The 18,202-nt window shown below is 51.8% G+C and overlaps 1 protein-coding gene across 1 annotated transcript; it reads left to right on the top strand.

Moving 5' to 3' along the window:
- Window positions 1-3,518: 3,518 nt before the first annotated feature.
- Window positions 3,519-17,499, top strand: LOC309684821 (electroneutral sodium bicarbonate exchanger 1-like; the record flags this gene model as incomplete). Its single annotated transcript, XM_082500678.1, has 23 exons — window positions 3,519-3,600; window positions 4,313-4,447; window positions 4,851-4,986; window positions 5,178-5,338; window positions 6,289-6,506; window positions 6,652-6,729; window positions 6,861-7,018; window positions 7,393-7,480; window positions 7,918-8,064; window positions 8,229-8,320; window positions 8,810-8,984; window positions 9,119-9,252; window positions 10,137-10,382; window positions 10,485-10,590; window positions 11,474-11,635; window positions 12,338-12,451; window positions 12,805-12,966; window positions 13,563-13,814; window positions 14,630-14,698; window positions 15,982-16,155; window positions 16,256-16,390; window positions 16,803-16,900; window positions 17,412-17,499. Coding segments are annotated over 23 exons (3,210 nt in total), but the record flags the coding sequence as incomplete, so codon positions are not given.
- Window positions 17,500-18,202: the final 703 nt, after the last annotated feature.

The following is an 18,202-nucleotide window of genomic DNA, read 5'->3' as shown; positions in this document are numbered from 1 at the left end:
TGGGTAGGATGGAGATGGAGAGGGGCGAGGAGGGGGGTCTCCTGCTCCACCACTAGAGCAGCTCCCCCAGTTTGGCCCCTCATCCCCTTATAACACTGGGATCAGTGTTATTAATTACACTTTGCGCGAGATTAATTACATCAATCCTCCCTCCTGCTGCTGGTGGCCAGTCCAGCTTGCGAGTGACGGAATGAGGGGGCTGAGATGGGAAGTTTGCCTGCTCGTGCGATGCTTTTGGCCTCCCCTGGCACCGGGAGGACTCAAAGCCGGACCTGAACCTCTGCTTTGTGCTTTTCCTCATCCTCAATTACACCAAAGCTTCCCCAGGGAAAGATTTTTCTTTCTAACTGGAGGAGTTGCACTGAGACAGGTAAACTGAGGCAGGACAGTCAAAAGTCCCTCTCTCTCCTGCTGGGACAAAAAAAACCCTGCAGCAAAATAATAATTTGGAGAAGTTTTCTTGAGAGGGAACAACACTCTCTGCTCTGAAAGTCAAAAGTGAGCTTGCCATCCCCTTTCCCAGCCCAGTTTCGATGATTTGATGTTTTCCAGGCGCCTGGCAGCAGCGGAGAAGGACAAAGAGGGAAGGCGAAGCGTCTGTGAGTGCTGGTACCCATCCTGGGATGGGATAATTCGCTTTCTGGAGGCATCTCTCCATCCTGCTCCATCCCATCCCAAGCCCACGCGTCCACAGATCCCATAGACTTATTAAATCCTTAAATCCTCCAGCGATTTCCTCAATGAAATAACCTTTCTGAGTCCATTTGGGTGTCTTAATCGGGAAAAAGAGGGTTTTGAGTGGCACCGTTTCCTTCGGTGGCATCTCTGTGCGAGGTTTGCCGCGATTTCTGCTGTAACAACTGGGGAAGGGCGATGGGATTCTCGGAGTGTCTTGCCACGGACCTGCTTGGCTTCTTTCTCCTGTATTTGCGCCTGAAGCTTTAATACTAAATAATAAAAAAGCAGCAGAGATCTGAGCTTGGATCCCGATGGGATTTTAACGGATTAGACCTCATTGTCACCCTCCTTCGCTGTGTTATTTTACATCCCATGTCACCTTTCAGGGCGAGCCGGGGCTGTCAACCTTTGTGCTGAGCAGCGCCGGGGAGGAAGTTCATGACAGCAAATGAATCTGTAGGCTGGAAATGAGGGATTAGCTCCGCTCGGAACATAAAGTAGGGCTGGAGATAGCTGGCGGAAGCGAGGAGAGTAAAACATGGGGCTTCTCTGGCCATTTCCGTACGGCGTAGGACTTGGTCTGGCTAACGAGGGTTTATGGAAGCCGCGAAGGGACGGAGGCCGTGCCAAAGGGAGACCTCCCTGAAACACCCTGATTTGATGCAGGAAATGTTGATGAAAATCAGGGCTGCCCCATAACGGGCATTTCCCCAATGGTTTGTGCCTCACGTGGTCTTTTGGCAGTTTGGGCTTTCAAATACACCCAAACACTGTGTAACACCTTTTGCCCTGCCGAGATGCAGCGTTTCCACCCCTTTTCTCTATTCTGGATAGTTTTTCCTCAAAACAGAGCAGGTTTCTCCCCATCCGCTAAGTTTTCCAAGCGGGATCAGTATTGGGGTGTATAGCTTTAAATAACTGCCGGGGTCACCCTGAACATTCCGATCCCAGCAACGGTCGCTGTTTATGTGCTGGAGATGGTGCAGACTGGGAGTCACTGGGCTGCAGTCGGAGGGTTTGGTCCTCTGATTGATCTGGAGGCTCAGTTATCCCCCAAAACCGGTGACCGACTTGAGGATGAAGCAGGAGGAGGGTCCCAAAATGACACTTCTGGAAGAGTTACAGGTGGGACGGCTGTGCCGAGGGGCTGCGTATCCCCCCAAAAGGGGGGGAGACTTCCCAAAATCCCACTGGCATGTCGCCAGAGCAGGGAAGGATGCGGGGGGACGATGCTTTGTGCCCTGCCGGGGGCAGGTTTAGCATCGTGGGTGGGAGCACGGAGCCAAAATGGTTTCTGAGAGAGAAGCAGACATTCCCCATGTCGCTCGGGGGGGATTTGGGGAGCTGTGATGCCCAAATCGCTCCGTTTATTCCCACTCTGACACCCCTGTAACACACTCAAGCTCGCTGTTGTATTTAAATTGCAATTTTATTTTAATTGTGATTGTATCTAAGTTGCGATTTAATTTAAATAGTGATTTAATTCAAATTGGGGTTTTATTTCGGTGGCAATTTTACTTAAATTGCGATTTAATTCAAATTGGTGTTTTACTTAAGTAATGATTTTACTAAAATTGCCATTTAAAGCTATTTGGTTAAGCCCCTTTTGTCCCGTGCCTTTTCTGAGGGTGGGGTTTGCGTTTTTGAGGTTTTTTTCCGGTAAATCTGGAGGGGAGTAGACACATTGCTAAGAAGGGACGGAGGGTGGTGGAGATCGGCGTGGGAGAGAGGACGGGAAAGCCACAGGCGCGTCATAATCCGGCTGCCGGGTGACGCGGGCGAGTGCCGGGAGATGGCAGGGAGGTCGCAGCAAGTCGGCTTTGAAATTAGTACTCGGGGGCCTGAAAAAGCTCATTCCCAGATGGGAACGTTTGTTCCTTTTGCTCATTAAATTAACTGGTGAGCGGGAGGTGTGAACTTCCCGAGCGTCGCTGCTGCGCAGTGGCAGGTGATGCCATTCAGTCGAAGCAGGGATTTGGGGGATAAAAAGCAGATTTCTGGTATTTTGCTCTTCTGTAAAGCGAAGTGTTTCCTGGAGGCCCTTTCAAAGTTGCAGTTGCAACTCGAGTGTGAGACGTGGTTGGGTTTTTAATTCTTTGAGCGTGGTAATCCCGGTGATGCCCTTCCCCAGCCCCCGGGGGCAAGGGGAGAAGAGAACTCCTGTAGTTCTCCTTCAGCTTTTAAGGCACAGATGCTCTTTGTGCAGCGCTGGCAGTGGTATTTCAGCCAAGGAGGGCATTAGCGCTCAGCCCTTGGCTTTTCTTTTGAGGAGAAAAACGCAGTTTTGTGTGGAAAGCAGGCTTGCAGCAAGAGAAGCCCGAGCCTGGTTGGGCTGAAGACGAAGCTTCACCCTTGCAGGTTCTTGAGGGCCTTTGGAGGTTGATGGTGGCCATGTCCTGTGGCCAAGTGCCATCTAGTGAGTCCTGCAGGTATCACGTTTGGAGAATGAAACTGGCTGTGATCAAAAGTGTGGAGTTGGGTTCCCCCACCCCACCCCCAGTTTGGAAATCCCTTTTTTAATTTTAATTTTTCGAAAGGAACCACAAGAATGAAGCAGGAGGTTTGGTTTTGGTTTGAAACACTCAACTGTCTCCCCTTTTAGTAAATCCTTCCAGACTCACGGTATATACAATACAGGTGACATTACAGGTGGTTTTATTTGGGTGTGGGAATAAAAACCTCCAAGTCCGTGTTTTTAGGGCTGTGCCTGGAGGAGGAGACACACAGAGGTGTGATGCTCTTGGGCTCACGTGGCCGCAGGGATGGGTGATGGCTGGGAGGATGTAAGGGAGCTCTCCTCACCTGGCCCCAACTTGTATCTTCTTCTCCTCACTAAACAGAGACACGACGAGGAGGCGGTGATTGACCAGGGAAGAACGAGCACCGCTGTCACTATTCACTATGAGAAGGAGGAGCTGGAAGGTGAGTCGGGAGAGGTGCCACCAGCCCCACGCGTTTTCCCGTTGCGCAAAGTCCCTGCCGCGTCCCGTGCTCAGCATACGCATCACCTGCAGTGAAACGTGGCATGCTTCTAAATAAACAAGCACAGTTATTTTCACATTTTTTTTAATGTTATGGCTTTTAGACAGAGGGGAAAAAGCCCCCATGGCATCTGCGGTGTGAGCGTTGGCCACAGAGCTTGGTAATTCCCAGCTTGTGTTCTCAGAGGCTGCTCTTGGCTTGGAGAGGTCAGGAGAATAATTTGATGGCTGCAGACACAGGGCTGTGATTTTCTTTTTTTTTTGTTCCAGACTTCATTATCACAGGACTGATTGGATCTCCTCTTGTTGCCTTGTGCCATACAAAGATTTTAAAAATAATTACCTTCTGTCGCTGCTTAATGAGCAGGTCTGAGTGTTGTCCAGCCGAAGCTGGAATTTTAGACAAGGGTTGATACTTTCAGGGCACTTTTAGGTGACCCGGAGCCATCGCTTGTTGTTGCTCTGTTGTTGCAAAGTTAGAGTAAAACAGGCTTGGAAAAAGGGAGGGGTCTCTGACATTCAGGGATGCAGTGAAACTAAAATGAAGAGAAGTTGGTGTTTCCTCCTGGGATGGCTGCGCTGGTTTAGTCATGGCATCAGTGTCAACCATCTCCGCAATATCGGGAGTGATGAGAACGCTGCTTTTTTTGCAGGCCACCGCACCCTGTCCGTGGGTGTGCGGATGCCGCTGGTGAGGCAAAGCCACCGGCACCACCGACCCCACCGCCAGAAGCATCGGAAGAAGGAACGGGAGAAGGACTGTGCCCCGCTGGAGCAGGGCTACCACTGTAAGTCCCGCCGCAGCGTTCATGAGCCTCCTCGGGGCTGCGTGGGTGCCGGGGTCCTCTGCAAGCAGGTCCGTGTGGCTGATTGGTGTGGTTTGCTGTTCTTCTGAGGGAAAGTGGCGTTATTTGGGAGGCAGTTGAAGGCATAATGGATTGAGGCTGGTCTTCCTTAGAGGGATCCTGCCTTTAAAAATGGAAACATGGGGAAGGAAAGTGGCCCGTCCTTATGCAGAGGTGGAACAGATGGTTCTCCTTCTCCATGGCTCTGTGCAAGCCTGGCCAGATCCAGGGGAGAGAGGCCAGCCCAATATTTAGGGCTGAACTGGTGCCGATCGATGGCCACTTTGTGTGTGAGCGTGACGGGTCGAATGCAGGTGTGGTAACGGGATTTATCTTCTGCCCCCAGACACCCCATCCCAGCGGGTGCAGTTCATCCTCAGCACCAAGGAGGATGAGCAGCACGTTCCCCACCACTTGTTCACCGAGCTGGATGAGATCTTCCTGAAGGAGGGTGAAGATGCCGAGTGGAAGGAAACAGCAAGGTAAATCCCTGCTGCCAGCTGCGGTGGCGGCCGCGGGCTCTGCCTTCCGCTCTCCGGGACGTGAAGCTTTTGCAGCTGCAGGTGCCGATGCGCGGAGCCTTCTCCTCTTGCCGCCCCGTAGCTGCACCAAAGGGGTTGCAGAGCTGAGGCTATTTTCTTGCAACGGGGCTGATCGTGCCCAATGTCCGCAGGTGGCTGAAGTTTGAGGAGGACGTGGAAGATGGCGGCGAGCGCTGGAGCAAGCCCTACGTGGCCACGCTGTCCTTGCACAGCCTCTTTGAGCTGCGGAGCTGCATCATGAACGGGACAGTGCTGCTGGATGTTTGTGCCAACAGCATCGAAGAGATCGCAGGTACTGAGCGCACTGCGTCCCGCCGGGAACGGCCGAGCTCAATTTGCCGCGGTGCCCTTCACTCCCGTATCAAACCCTGCCCCAATGGCACGTCCTTTTCCAGAAGTCGCGCTGTGTTTTTAAATGGTGGGTTGCTTTTTGGATGTAGACTGGGTGTACAACAGTCACATCAGCTTTTTCTCCCAGTATGGGAGCCTTTTGAAAGCAATTTGTGGGGTCAGAGAGGCGATTAGAGAATATTCTCCTGCCAGAAAGGAGTGTCAGGGCTTGGCAGGCTGCTCTTAGGAACACGGAGCCTGCGTAAGAGCTGAACCTCCTTAAATAAACTACTTACTACAAGCTGTTTCCTCCCGTTCTTTGTTTTGTTTTTTTTCCTATTGCCTTAACATCCGGGATTTAAGAGCTTTAAAGGCAGAGTTTATCTGGCAGGTGACCAAGCAGCATATTTCTGTGGGGAAGATAATTGAAGTTAATTGAAAAAGCAGCTTTGGAGAAATTATCTTTGACTGGCAGGTCTCCATTCAGCCCTTGCAAGAGCTGGAGAAGTCGGAGCCGTTCTTAGCACGTTTCTCCCTGTGTTTGGCAAATTGCAGTTGATGGGCAAAGGAAACTCTGGGAAAGTCTGTGCTAGAGATTGCTTATAATTTGTTGAAATGTGTCGAGTCTAGAGAGTCTGTCTAGAAACGCCAGATCGGGCAAAAAAATGTCATTATCTAGGATGGGGAATAATTATCTGAGCGGAGTGATGAATAAGCACTTTGATGATGGCTTTTAGCAAAAGAGAATTCTTCCTTTCGCTGCAAAGGCTGAACTGCATTAAAACGTCTTGCTAAGCAAGGCTGAGCCCGCGTTAGGGTATCCTGCGTGGCGCAGCCTTCGCCGGGGGCTTGAGGGGTCGGGGCTTGGGGACTTTCTGCTCTGACGGCTTTGTTTCCTGTTGCCATCTCCAGATATGATCCTGGGCCAGCAAGAGCAGTCCGCAGAGTTTGATGAGCGCATGCGGGCGAAAGTTCGAGAAGTGCTTTTGAAGAAGCATCACCATCAGAACGAGAAGAAAAGAAACAACCTTCTCCCCATCATCTGCTCATTTGCTGACATGAGCAAGAAGCAGTTAGACGTCCTTCCCCTCGACAAGCCAGGTGAGGGTTCCTGCAGGGTTTGGTATCCGGTGAGGGTTTCTGCCAGGCTTTGGCACCAGGTGAAAGTTTCTGCAGGGCTTTGGCCCCATTAGACTTCTCCCGGCAAAGGAGAAGTGTCCCGATTGCTCCTTGCCTGTCTTTCTCAGTGTCTTTCTTTCTCCTCCCAACCCAAACACTCCTCATCCATCTCCCACCACTGCAGAAGCTAAAAATGGGGTGAACCATGACAGCCATGCGATGGATCTAAGCAAGGTGAGACACTCGTAGCTTTCTTACGCTTTTAGGCCAGATTTGCTCTTGCAAACTTGGCTGCAGAGTGTTCTGCAGAGTGCGGTGGGCTTTACTTTTGGGGTAATGGCCTGAAAATCCTTTGTCATGCCCAGGCGGAGCTGCGCTTCATGAAGAAAATTCCCACCGGGGCTGAAGCGTGCAGCGTGCTCGTAGGAGAGCTGGATTTCCTTCGCCAGCCCATCGTGGCATTTGTCCGCCTGAGCCCAGCTGTCCTCCTCTCGGGCATGATGGAAGTTCCCATCCCAACGAGGTCTGAATGAGAAGCGCAAAGTTTTTATTTAAAAAAAAAAACACCACAACAAAACACTAAATTCATGCATCAGTTGGGCGTCCCAGGGGAACACAGCCAGTGGGAGCAAGCACATTTCTCCCACCCACATCTCTGTGCTTTCATTCCTCCCTTCCCTGCTGGAGCTTTTAAACCCATTGGCCAATTTTAATGAAAGTTGGTCCAAACCTCAAATTTGTGTTTGGTTTTGATGCGTTTCAAATTCATCACGGGAGTCAGTGAGCCTACACGTCCCCGCTGGAGCCACGCTCTGGGCTGGGAGCTCCCAGGGATTTCCTTGGGCGCCCTTTGAGTGAGGCCATGTTCTTCTCTCTCATTTTGGTTTTCTTGCCTAGGTTTCTGTTTGTTTTGCTTGGACCAGGAGGAAAAGCCCATCAGTACCACGAGATCGGCAGGTCCATGGCTACTATCATGACGGATGAGGTGTGACGAGATAAGAGATATCTCTGGGTCATTTTTTTGGGCTTTCTTCACCTCTCCCTGTGTCTGTAGTAGTGAGGAAGAGGGTTTGTTGTCTCTCTTAGCTGCCTGCAGGAGGCTAAAGTCCCACCTGGGCTGCAGCCCGCGCCTCATCCTTCTCCCCAGGGTCCCCAGCACGCTGTCCCCAGTGGTGGCATTGCCAGGGCCAGTGAAACTTCTCCTCTTGAAGCAGAAGGCTGTGGTGTGCCATGGGGGACGGGAGCCTGGTGCAGATGGTTACAAATACTGTGATGCACAGATTTTTGCTTTGGGGGGAATATTTCCTGCCACTTCCAACAGGCGATTTGGGGGAAATGACCTTGCATTTAGCCAAGAGCTTATTACACTGGTTAGGACATCCGAGATGGGTCATGCTCTCACCAGGTTGTCTCCTACGGCAGGTTTTCCACGACGTTGCCTATAAAGCCAAGAACTGGGCTGACCTGGTGGCTGGCATCGATGAGTTTCTGGATCAGGTCATGGTTTTGCCGCCAGGAGAGTGGGATCCCTCCATCCGAATTGAGCCCCCGAAAAACGTCCCTTCGCAGGTGGGTGCTGCGGCAGAAGGAGGCACAATGGGGACGGGCAGGAGGGCAGCACGGCTGGGGGTGCTGCTCAGGGGCCCAAATTCACAGGTCACGTACCCAGCCCAAAAAGCAAACCAAGCCAGTGGCTGCAAAGACATATCTTTATCTTATTTCCATTTTAACAGGAAAAAAGGAAGGTGCCAGAAGCTCTTGATGACAGCGCTTCTCACAGCAAGCCGGAGAAGCACAGCGGTCCTGAACTGGAGCGGACAGGAAGGTGTGAACTGAAATAGTTTAGTGGGGTGTTTTTCTGTTTGCCCCTAAAATCTGAGTGCGCACCTCCCTTCTAGCAGAGTTTTGGGGTTAACTGGGTCAGTGAAGGGGCTCCAGGTTACCAGCTTGGTCCCCTGGGCTGGGTGGGTGGGAGATTTGGGCAGCTGGGCTCAGCTGCAGTGTGGTTGCACAGAGGTTTTCTTGCTTTGGGGTGGAAGCAGATGTGTAAGTACCTCCAGGTAGAGCTCTGCTGCTTCTCAAAGTGAGGGACTGTTGCAATAAGAGGGGACGGGCTCTCAGGTTTGGTCTCCTTTTCTTTTTGTTGGAGGGGTTTTTTGTATGCCTCAGTTTCTACTGGGGCTAAAATGGGAGAAGGAGACTTCTTTTTAGCAACGGAAGTTACTCTGTGCTTGTGATTGTCCTTCCTCAGCCAAGAAAACTCAACGCTGTCTTCCACGAAAATGTTGTTTTGTTTTTTTTTTCCTTCCTCCAGGCTCTTTGGCGGTTTGATCCGGGATGTGAAGCGAAAAGCCCCCTGGTTCTGGAGTGACTTTCGGGATGGTCTGAGCCTGCAGTGTCTGGCGTCCTTCCTGTTCCTCTACTGTGCCTGCATGTCCCCCATCATCACCTTCGGGGGACTGCTGGGGGAGGCGACCAACGGCCACATAGTGAGCACCTCTCTCTGTTGGGTGGCACGGGGGAGGACAACACTCATGCAAAAGTCCTTGCTGCAGTGAATTTGCACTTGTTTTTTTCCCCCTAATGATTTAATTACTCGCTGCTGCCTCTCTTCCCCGGACAGAGTGCCATGGAGTCGCTGCTGGGCGCATCCATGACCGGCGTGGTGTATTCCCTCTTTGCTGGCCAACCTCTCACCATCCTCGGCAGCACCGGCCCCGTCCTCGTGTTCGAGAAGATCCTCTACAAATTCTGCAAGTAAGGCTGGCTTCTGCGGCCAGGTGCTGCGAGCGCCTTTGGAAGAAGGCAGGGATGGAGAAAGGATGTTTTTCTTAGTGGTAGTTGGTAGATTTAAGTTGTCTTCTGTGTCACAGACATCACGCGCTGCTGCTTTAGTATGTGACGGTGCAGGAGCCCTCAGTCTCTGAAGGATGGATGGGTGGTTCGGGTTTTTTAGGGTTAAAGTGAAAGAGCAGGAGGAGGAGAAACCACAAGGATGTGGATGCCCGAGATGGGCTGCACAGGGAAGATGAGACAAATGACTCTGGTTTGGGAATGAGGGAAGATTTGCTTTCCTCTCAGTACAAACTCGGGCACTTTTTTGTATGATTTTTGCTGGAAGTGGAAATATATTTTACCCACATATCCAAAGAGTTTTCTGGTCAAATGTTTTGATGATTTTTGAGAAAGCAGGAGCTTTTCACGCGAAATGGATATTTTCCATGACAGTCTTTTTGTTGTGGCAACTGTGATGGGAGATTAACCCCCTTATTGCAATTAAATTTATTATGAAGCCCCAACTTGCTGGCAGCAGGTAACTGGGTGCAAACCCAGCCGGTTTCGCTGTTAGGGCATTGGGGTGATGTGGGAGAACACCACCTTCCACAACAGGGACCTGACCTCAATTAGCCTCCGAGGCATTAACACAAGGTCATTGTTAAATAAGGATTAATTAGCCTCTCCTCCTGCGGGCCCACACCCTGTGCCGCAGTCCCAAGGCTGTCTGTAGTAGGACCGGAAACTGCATTTACCATCCGCAGCCTTGACACGCTCCTGAATTGCTGCCGACTTTCCCCGAAGGAAGGCACGGCTCGGAGTCTCTTGCTGCCCTCTCCACCCTGCGTTTTCTTTTGCTTTCCCAGGGACTACGCGCTCTCTTATCTCTCTCTCCGGGCATGCATCGGGCTGTGGACCGCCTTCTTCTGCATAGTGCTGGTGGCCACCGATGCTAGCTCTTTGGTGTGCTACATCACCCGCTTCACCGAAGAAGCCTTCGCCTCCCTCATCTGCATCATCTTCATCTATGAGGCTCTGGAGAAGCTGAGTCACCTGCGAGAGACCTACCCTGTGCACACGCACAGCAAGCTGGACTTCCTCACCATCTCCTAGTGGGTTTCTTCCTCCTAAAGTGCCACTGCCCCTTGGCAGGAGCTCAGGGCTGCACCTCCATCGCCTTCCCCTCACCCCTGTCTTGGCTTCTCTCCTCCCAGCTGTAAGTGTGAGGCACCGACCCATCCCAGCAACGAAACCCTGCAGTTCTGGGAGAGCAACAAGATCAATGTGTCTGGCATCACCTGGGAGAACCTCACGGTGACTGTAAGTGCCCCGAGTCACTGCTTCCTCGTGCTGCGGCCGCGGGGTCCAGGGGCACTGGCCTGGTGCAAAGCTCAGAGCCCTTCAGGTGATGGTGGGCTTCAACTTGTGCCAGTGCTGCTCTGAAAAGTCATTACTTCAGTGTGTTTAACCTCCTTGGGCCTGGGAAGGAGAGTCCACCTCATCCCCGACATGGTGGGCAATAACTGTTATCCTCAGGACAGCGGTTCTGTCTGGGAGCAAGGTTCAGTGGGTGCTTTGGTTATTGGAGAAGTTGGAGGACTTAAGTTCATGCTTGAAGGCCATAATTAGCTTCCTTAATTGGTTCCTAGTAACTCCAGGCCTTGCTTTCTTACTCAGCGCTGTCTGAAGGTACGTGCATAAACTTGCATGTCTGAGCAGCCCCTTGGGCCATTGTTGCTGGAAGCAGAGCTCAGGCACAGGGTGGGATGCTCTTATGGACATCTTCACCCCCCTTGGCCGTGTCCTGTGAGCCCGACCCTGGGAAGGGACAATTTGTCTCTTCTCCTTTCCTGTCACTGTTGTCTTAGCCCTCCTTCCCCGTTCCCTCTTTCACTCTCCCCAAGAGTTCCCAGTGTTTCCTTCCCCTCTGGTGTCTTCTTCAGCCACGGTTACCTGCTGTTCAAGCAGAGGATGTGCCATAGGTCTGTGGTACAGTGTCCCATCACATCTCCTCTCTCCGCTGTCTGTGTAGTTCCATGTGTCACTTATTCAGCTGCTGTTGATCGTTAAATATAAATCTCCGCTAGCTGCAGCAGTCCCGAGGTCACAGATCTTGGAGCAAGATCCTCCAAACCCCCTAGTTATCCGAGGTTTCCTTGACGCATGTGCACTACCTTTGTGTCCTGATGCTCTGTTTCCCCAGGAATGTCGGTATTTGCATGGAGAGTTTCGTGGACCTGCCTGTGGACACGATGGCCCCTACACGCCCGATGTCCTCTTCTGGTGCTGCATCCTCTTCTTCTCCACCTTTGTCCTGTCGGGCTTATTGAAGAAGTTTAAAACCAGCCGCTACTTCCCGACCAGAGTAGGTAGAAGACGGTGGCCAGCAGCAGTCTCCACACTCATTTCCCAAAATGGCTTTCCCGGAGCACTAAGCAGTGTTTGCCACCGCTTGGTCAAACTGGGAAATATTGGACCTTGAAGGCCAAACTTGGATGTCTCTCACTCATTTCCAGGAGTGCAAAACGATCGTAGCGTTTCCCACCTGCCTCGTGACCTGCCCCGGAGTGGTTTTTTCCCCAGGCAGTGGGAAATCGGTCTTCCAAAGTTGGTTGTTTGTTGTATTTTCATTTGTGGTTTTTTTCACCTTGTGTGCCCAAGGGGAAAGTTGATTCAAATGAGGAACTGCCATAGAAAAAGACACAAAAGACACTGTTTCTTCCTTTTGAGGAGCAAATGATGCCTCAGTGCCTTATTCCCATTGTAGCTGTGAGTGCAGCTGTAGTGGCAGACGTCTGTTTCATTATTTTTTAATATTTATTGGCTTTTTTTTTAAGTTTGAATTTAAACCACCCTTTTCCACCTAATTAAACTTTTTTTATTGCCTGACACCAGATCTTGCAGGTACAAACACAGCAACACTATCCAAACGAGGGATTTGGCTGCATCTTCTCAGAGTGGTGGGAATTTGTTAACCAGCCTTAATGCTGTTGATGTCTTTAACTTTTCCATCTCACGGTATGGCCCCGTTTGTGCTGTCCCTTTCAGCTCTGCTTTCTTGCCCCAGGTACGGTCCACAGTCAGTGACTTTGGTGTCTTCCTCACCATCGTCATCATGGTCCTCATTGACTTCCTGGTTGGGATCCCATCGCCGAAGCTCCACGTCCCCCACATGTTCAAGGTAATGGGGTGTTTTGGTGTGGAGCCGCTTTCGGCCCTTGGGGATGCCACAGGGTGATGCTGGGACAGGACAGGGCTGAGTCTGGGGATGCTGGTGGTGTTACCATCTCCTCTTCCACCTCCGAATGCATCGTTTCCTTCTGGAAAGAAGACGCCAGCCCCAAAACTTGATACCTACAGAAGTATCTATAGGTGCTTGCGACGAGGACGCTGGCACTGCTGAACCCCGTAGGAGAGGGTGACACGAAGGCAGGGCCAGGAGATGAGGCGGCACAGCGATGGAGAGGAAAATCAAAGCCAGTGAAGTGGCTGGGCTGGGAGTTGATCCTGATGTGTGTTTTGGCTTTGTTGCAGCCTACCAGAGACGACCGCGGGTGGTTGGTCAACCCCATAGGGCCCAACCCTTGGTGGACGGTGTTGGCCGCGCCCATCCCAGCTCTGCTCTGCACCATCTTGATATTCATGGACCAGCAGATCACGTCTGTCATTGTCAACAGGAAGGAGCACAAGCTGAAGGTAAGGGGCTGCAAGAGCTGACCCCATCCCCACCCCACTCTGGGCTGCAGGTGTGGGGAGAAGCTCCTATGCCAAGTGCTTTGTGAAGGCGTTGGTTTGGGACAAGGTCAGGCTGTGTGGCAGGATGCTCTGCTGGATTAGTGATGTCACAGGGAGCAAACGAGGGCAGTTCAGATGAGCAATCTTTTGGAGGAGCAAATTAATTTTCGAGCACTATAGAAGCGTGTTTTTGTTTCAGAATGCCAGCAGGAGCTGGGGGAACGAACTGTTTTGACGCACTGCCAGGGATAACTCAGGGTCACATCTTGCTTACAAGCAGTAGAAATTTCTTTATGAATGAAAATAGTCTGTTTGTTTGTGTGTTTGTTTGAGAAGTAGCTATTGCACAAACCTCCCAAATCCACTTGGTCTGAACTCCTGCCAGATTTTCATGCAAGGTGCTTGCGCAAAGACCGGATCCATCCTTATTTTTGCCAATTCTTCTCTTAAATTTTCAAGAGGGTGACTTGCGCCCAAGTAGGGTTTGAGTCTGAGTCGCGACGTTGTCCTCGCTCTTGTGCTGTGGGATGCTCTGTTCCTTGTTTTGCTGCCCACAGAAAGGATGCGGGTACCACCTGGACCTTTTCATGGTGGCCGTGATGCTCGGGGTGTGCTCCGTGATGGGGCTGCCCTGGTTTGTGGCTGCGACTGTCCTGTCCATCACCCACGTCAATAGCCTCAAAGTGGAGTCTGGCTGCTCAGCTCCAGGAGAACAACCCAAGTTTCTGGGGATACGAGAGCAGAGAGTCACCGGCTTGATGATCTTTGTGCTCATGGGCTGCTCTGTCTTCTTCACTTCGGTGTTAAAGGTAAGAGGAAAATGCAAAACGCCCAACAAGCGTGAGCTTTTTGGAGGTTTGACAAAAACCATCCCCTCCCTCCAGGCCTGAGTAGGTGTGGAGCAGAGGAGGAGGCGATCCCAAACCTTGAGGCTTGGCCCACGGTGGGAACCAGCCTCAGTTACCCTTTCCACCAGTTTGGTGTCCTCGAGGCAAGCGAGCAGGACAACTGCTTTAATTCCCAGGTGTCTCTCAGGCCCACCTGTGTTTATGGGTTACGACAAAGCGGATTCAGACCAGTACACTGCTCTCTTTCAAGCAGGCAGCACCTTATGGGATGCAATTGGCTCCCCCAAATGCCTCCCAACAGCCGTTCCCAGTAGCTAAACACACCAAAATCATCCCCGTGGGCTTCCTTGTGTGCTCCTCCCACAAAGTCACCTCAGCTCTAGGCTAAAAGGAGGCACTTCGCTTTTGCGTGTTGCCACAAAAATGTGTAGAAATGTTCTTCTGCCGTCACAGAACGTGGCGTACAGTTTCATGGGTGAAATGACCTATTTTCCTCCAACCTTTCAGGAAAACAGGAGTATTCTAATGAAACGTAACTAAAAATTTATTAGATTATTCTAATGAAACGTAACTAAATGCTCTGCCTAAAGCAGAGCATACACTCACTCACTCGCACGCACAAAACCTCTACGGGTTGAGAGCTGAAACATCTCTAACCCTGTGGAAACTGGAAAGCTTTAGGCAATTTTAGGCAGTGCCTCTAGAAGAGAGCAGTAATACTGAAAAACCAATTAAAAAAATAAATTATTGCATTTTTTTTTTTTTTAATTTCCCAGTTTATACCCATGCCTGTGCTTTATGGTGTCTTTCTCTACATGGGTGTGTCGTCGCTCAGAGGGATTCAGGTACGGACTCTTACAGCGTGCAGCTCCCTGCTGTGTCATCTCCAGAGAAGCAGGAAAAAAGCAGTGGTGTGGGAGAAAACCTCCCCAAAAGCAGGCAGTGAAAGTATTTTGTATAAGGAAAAGATTGGTGGGGGCACAGGAGGTACGTAGGGCGGGAGGACCAGGCAAGTTCAGCGCGCTCTGCGTCACGGTTTGGGACAGGGCAGTGTTTGGTGTGGTGAAAATGGGGGAATTCAGTGCAAAGCGAAGGCGATTTCTACTGCCGGTGGGAATCCTCACTGGGGGGTTGAGTGGGCTGAGAAATGCCAAATAACAAACAGAAGAATAGAATATATTAAACATATATTTTTATAGAAGAACAGGGAGGGGGAGGGGGAGATGGTATGAGGAGAAGGACCTGGGGGTACGGACTGATGAGAAGCTCACCGTGAGACGGCAATGCGCGATCGCAGCCCAGAAGGCCGACCGCATCCTGGGCTGCATCAGCAGTGTGGCCGGCAGGGTGAGGGGGGGATTGTGCCCTCTGCTGTGCTCTGCTCTGGGGAGACCCCCTGCAGTGCTGCCTCCAACTCTGGGACCACAGCACAGGAGAGCCATGGACCTGGTGGAGCGGGGCCAGAGGAGGCCCTGGAGCTGCTGGGAGGGCTGGAGCCCCTCTGCTGGGAGGACAGGCTGGGAGAGGTGGGGGTGTTCAGCCCGGAGAAGAGAAGGCTCCGGGGAGCCCTCAGAGCCCCTTCCAGTGCCTAAAGGGGCTCCAGGAGAGTTGGGGAGGGACTCTGGATGAGGGAGGGGAGCAATGGGACGAGGGGGGATGGTTTGACACTGACAGAGGGCAGATTGAGATGAGATATCAGGGAGAAATTTTTCCCTGTGAGGGTGGTGAGGCACCAGCGCAGGTTGCCCTGAGAATCTGTGGCTGCCCCATCCCTGGAGGTGTTCAAGGCCAGGTTGGACAGGGCTTGGAGCAACCTGGGCTGGTGGGAGGTGTCCCTGCCCAGGGCAGGGGGTGGGACTGGATGATCTTCGAGGTCCCTTCCAACCGAAACCCTTCTGTGATTCTATAATAGAAGGACGTGGAATAATTGCAATTTGGTGGGCAGCTCTCATGGGCACACTGGTTTATAGATGGAGCAAAGGGAAAACGGGTGCTGCTCCCGGGAGGAACAAAGTGGGATCCAGGATTTCTCACTGCACGCGAGATCCTGAAAACTCATTCCACGTGCCAACAGGGCCGGAAACTTTCCGCAGCCCCAAGGGGTAACTTTTCCGCTTTTATTTTGCAGTTCTTCGACCGCTTGAAGCTCTTTTGGATGCCGGCAAAACACCAGCCGGATTTCATCTACCTGCGGCACGTTCCCTTGCGGAAAGTGCATTTCTTCACCATGATCCAGCTCATCTGCCTCGTCCTGCTCTGGGCCATCAAGGTGTCCCGTGCTGCCATCATCTTTCCCATGATGGTAAGAGCCGGTGCCGCTCAGCAGTGGGACATTTGCAGCGTTGGAGTGAGATGTAACATCATCTCAGACCTCACCCCCTCTTCCTTCTTATTTTGTGAAGGTTTTGGCTCTCGTGTTTGTCCGGAAAGTGATGGACTTCTGCTTCTCAAAGCGGGAGCTCAGCTTTTTGGATGACCTTATGCCAGAAAGCAGGAAGAAGTTGGCCGATGCCAAAAATGAAGCCAAAGAAGAAGAGGTGATGCTTGCTGAGTGCTCGGGGGTGGGTGTCTCCCTCGGGCTCTGAGATTGCCTCTTTCCGTCACAGCTTCTCTTGAAATGTTGGGGGAAGATCCGAACTCAATAGAAATAGATCCTGACAGCCTGGATCCCGCATCATAACTTTTTAAATTAGCAGTGAGCTTAACACTTGAATAGCGGTACAATTTTTAAAGGTGCCATTTATAATAAACATTATAATTATGATGGAAAGATTTGCTCATAAGGGTGGTTTTAACCCCCTCCCAAAATGTTTGGAGTGAAAGGTCCTTCCCCGGCTGCGCTAACAGAAGGTCAGAAGGAGAGGGCAGCACGTGGGTTTTGCTGGGTGTTCAGTTTATCTCCACTTCGATCATAGACAGAGAACTTTGATTTGTCCCTTTTTATGTCAGGAGTCCCAGGAGATGATGGAAGCTGCTGCTGCAAACTCCGTTCGGCTGCAGCTGGGCAAGACCAGCAGCACGGATATCCCAAAGCCAAGCAGCGACAGGTAAAGCCCCACCAAGCAGCAGGACCCCCGGCAAGATTAGCCTGAAGGGGGTTGGCAGAATTTTCTCCACGTTTATCTTTGCTGAGCATCCCAGCGCCATGCACTCAGCTTGGCGGGAAGAGCAAATTTATGGGCAGGGCGGGCGGCAGAGCGCTGGCACAGGCTGCGCAGAGAGGTGGGGGAGTCTCCCACTTGGGAGCCATTCCAAATCCGCCTGGAGGTGTCCTGTGCCACTGCTGTAGGTGCCCCTGCTCTGGCGGGGGTGGGACTGGGTGAGCTCCAGAGGGCCCTTCCAGCCCTGACCAGTCTGGGATTCTGTGCAGAGCCTTTGCACAGAGCTGTAGCTCTGCGGCTCTCCGGCTCGCCTTCCAAACCTCCTCATCCCGCCCAACCCGCTGTGCTTATGCGCAGCTTTGGTTCTCCTCCCCCCCCGTTCCTCTTGCTGGTGCTGATGCGCTGGGTGGCATCAGTTCCCGCAGTCACGGATTGCTGTCTCAAATATTTATTGCAGGACTGATCCTTCGGAGATTAATATCTCGGAAGAGATATCAAAAACACCCGTGTGGAAGGCTCTCACTATGAGCATGGAAACAGTCTGAATCTGGGGAGAAAAGAGGTAAAGGATCGCGTGGGAACGTGGCCGTGCTCCTTTGCAAGCTGTGGCACATGCCTACGGCTTTTCTTTTTTTGCCGGCAATGCCGAGCAAGCGGCGAGGGCTGCGGCACACGAACCAGCTCCTCTCTGCCGGCGCGGTCCCACGAGCGGGGCAGCAGCCCCACTGATGACGCTCTCCCTCCTTTTCTCTCTCCTCCATCCCCCCAACTCCAGTTTTCATGTTTAGGAATCTTGACTTTGAAGGAGAGGCGTGAGAACGTGACTCGGGGATGTGCCCATGCAGACATGGGCAGAAACCGCTTTTATTTTGTTTTCCAGTTGGCGGATTCCCCTTTAAGCCACGGCGATGGTTTCAGCTGTCCTTGGTGTGCTTCAGGCATTCCCTCTCTCCAGAGCAGCAAACTGAGGTGCACATGACAGTCAGTGGGAGTTCGGTGGTGTTCCGCCTCCGTGTGTTCGTGTGTGGGTTGTTGCCATTTTGTAGCAGTAGAGGGACTGCTGCCGCTTCATCGTTCGGTGCTATTTTTTTAATATCTCACTCCTTTTCTATTTATCTTTCTTTTGTTCCCCAAAAATAAACTCTGAATGTTTCTGTTGTATGTGACGCATTCTCCACTTTCTTCTTCATCACGACCAGGTTCTCGGGTCTGGTTTGGGGTCCTGCCTTCAGTTCGCCCTTCTGTCTC

This window comes from Vanellus vanellus, assembly GCF_965231255.1.
Source record: "Vanellus vanellus genome assembly, contig: HAP1_SCAFFOLD_62, whole genome shotgun sequence".
NCBI lineage: Eukaryota > Metazoa > Chordata > Aves > Charadriiformes > Charadriidae > Vanellus > Vanellus vanellus.
Note: the sequence above shows the minus strand (reverse complement) of the source record. Positions and strands in the feature narration are given on the sequence as shown.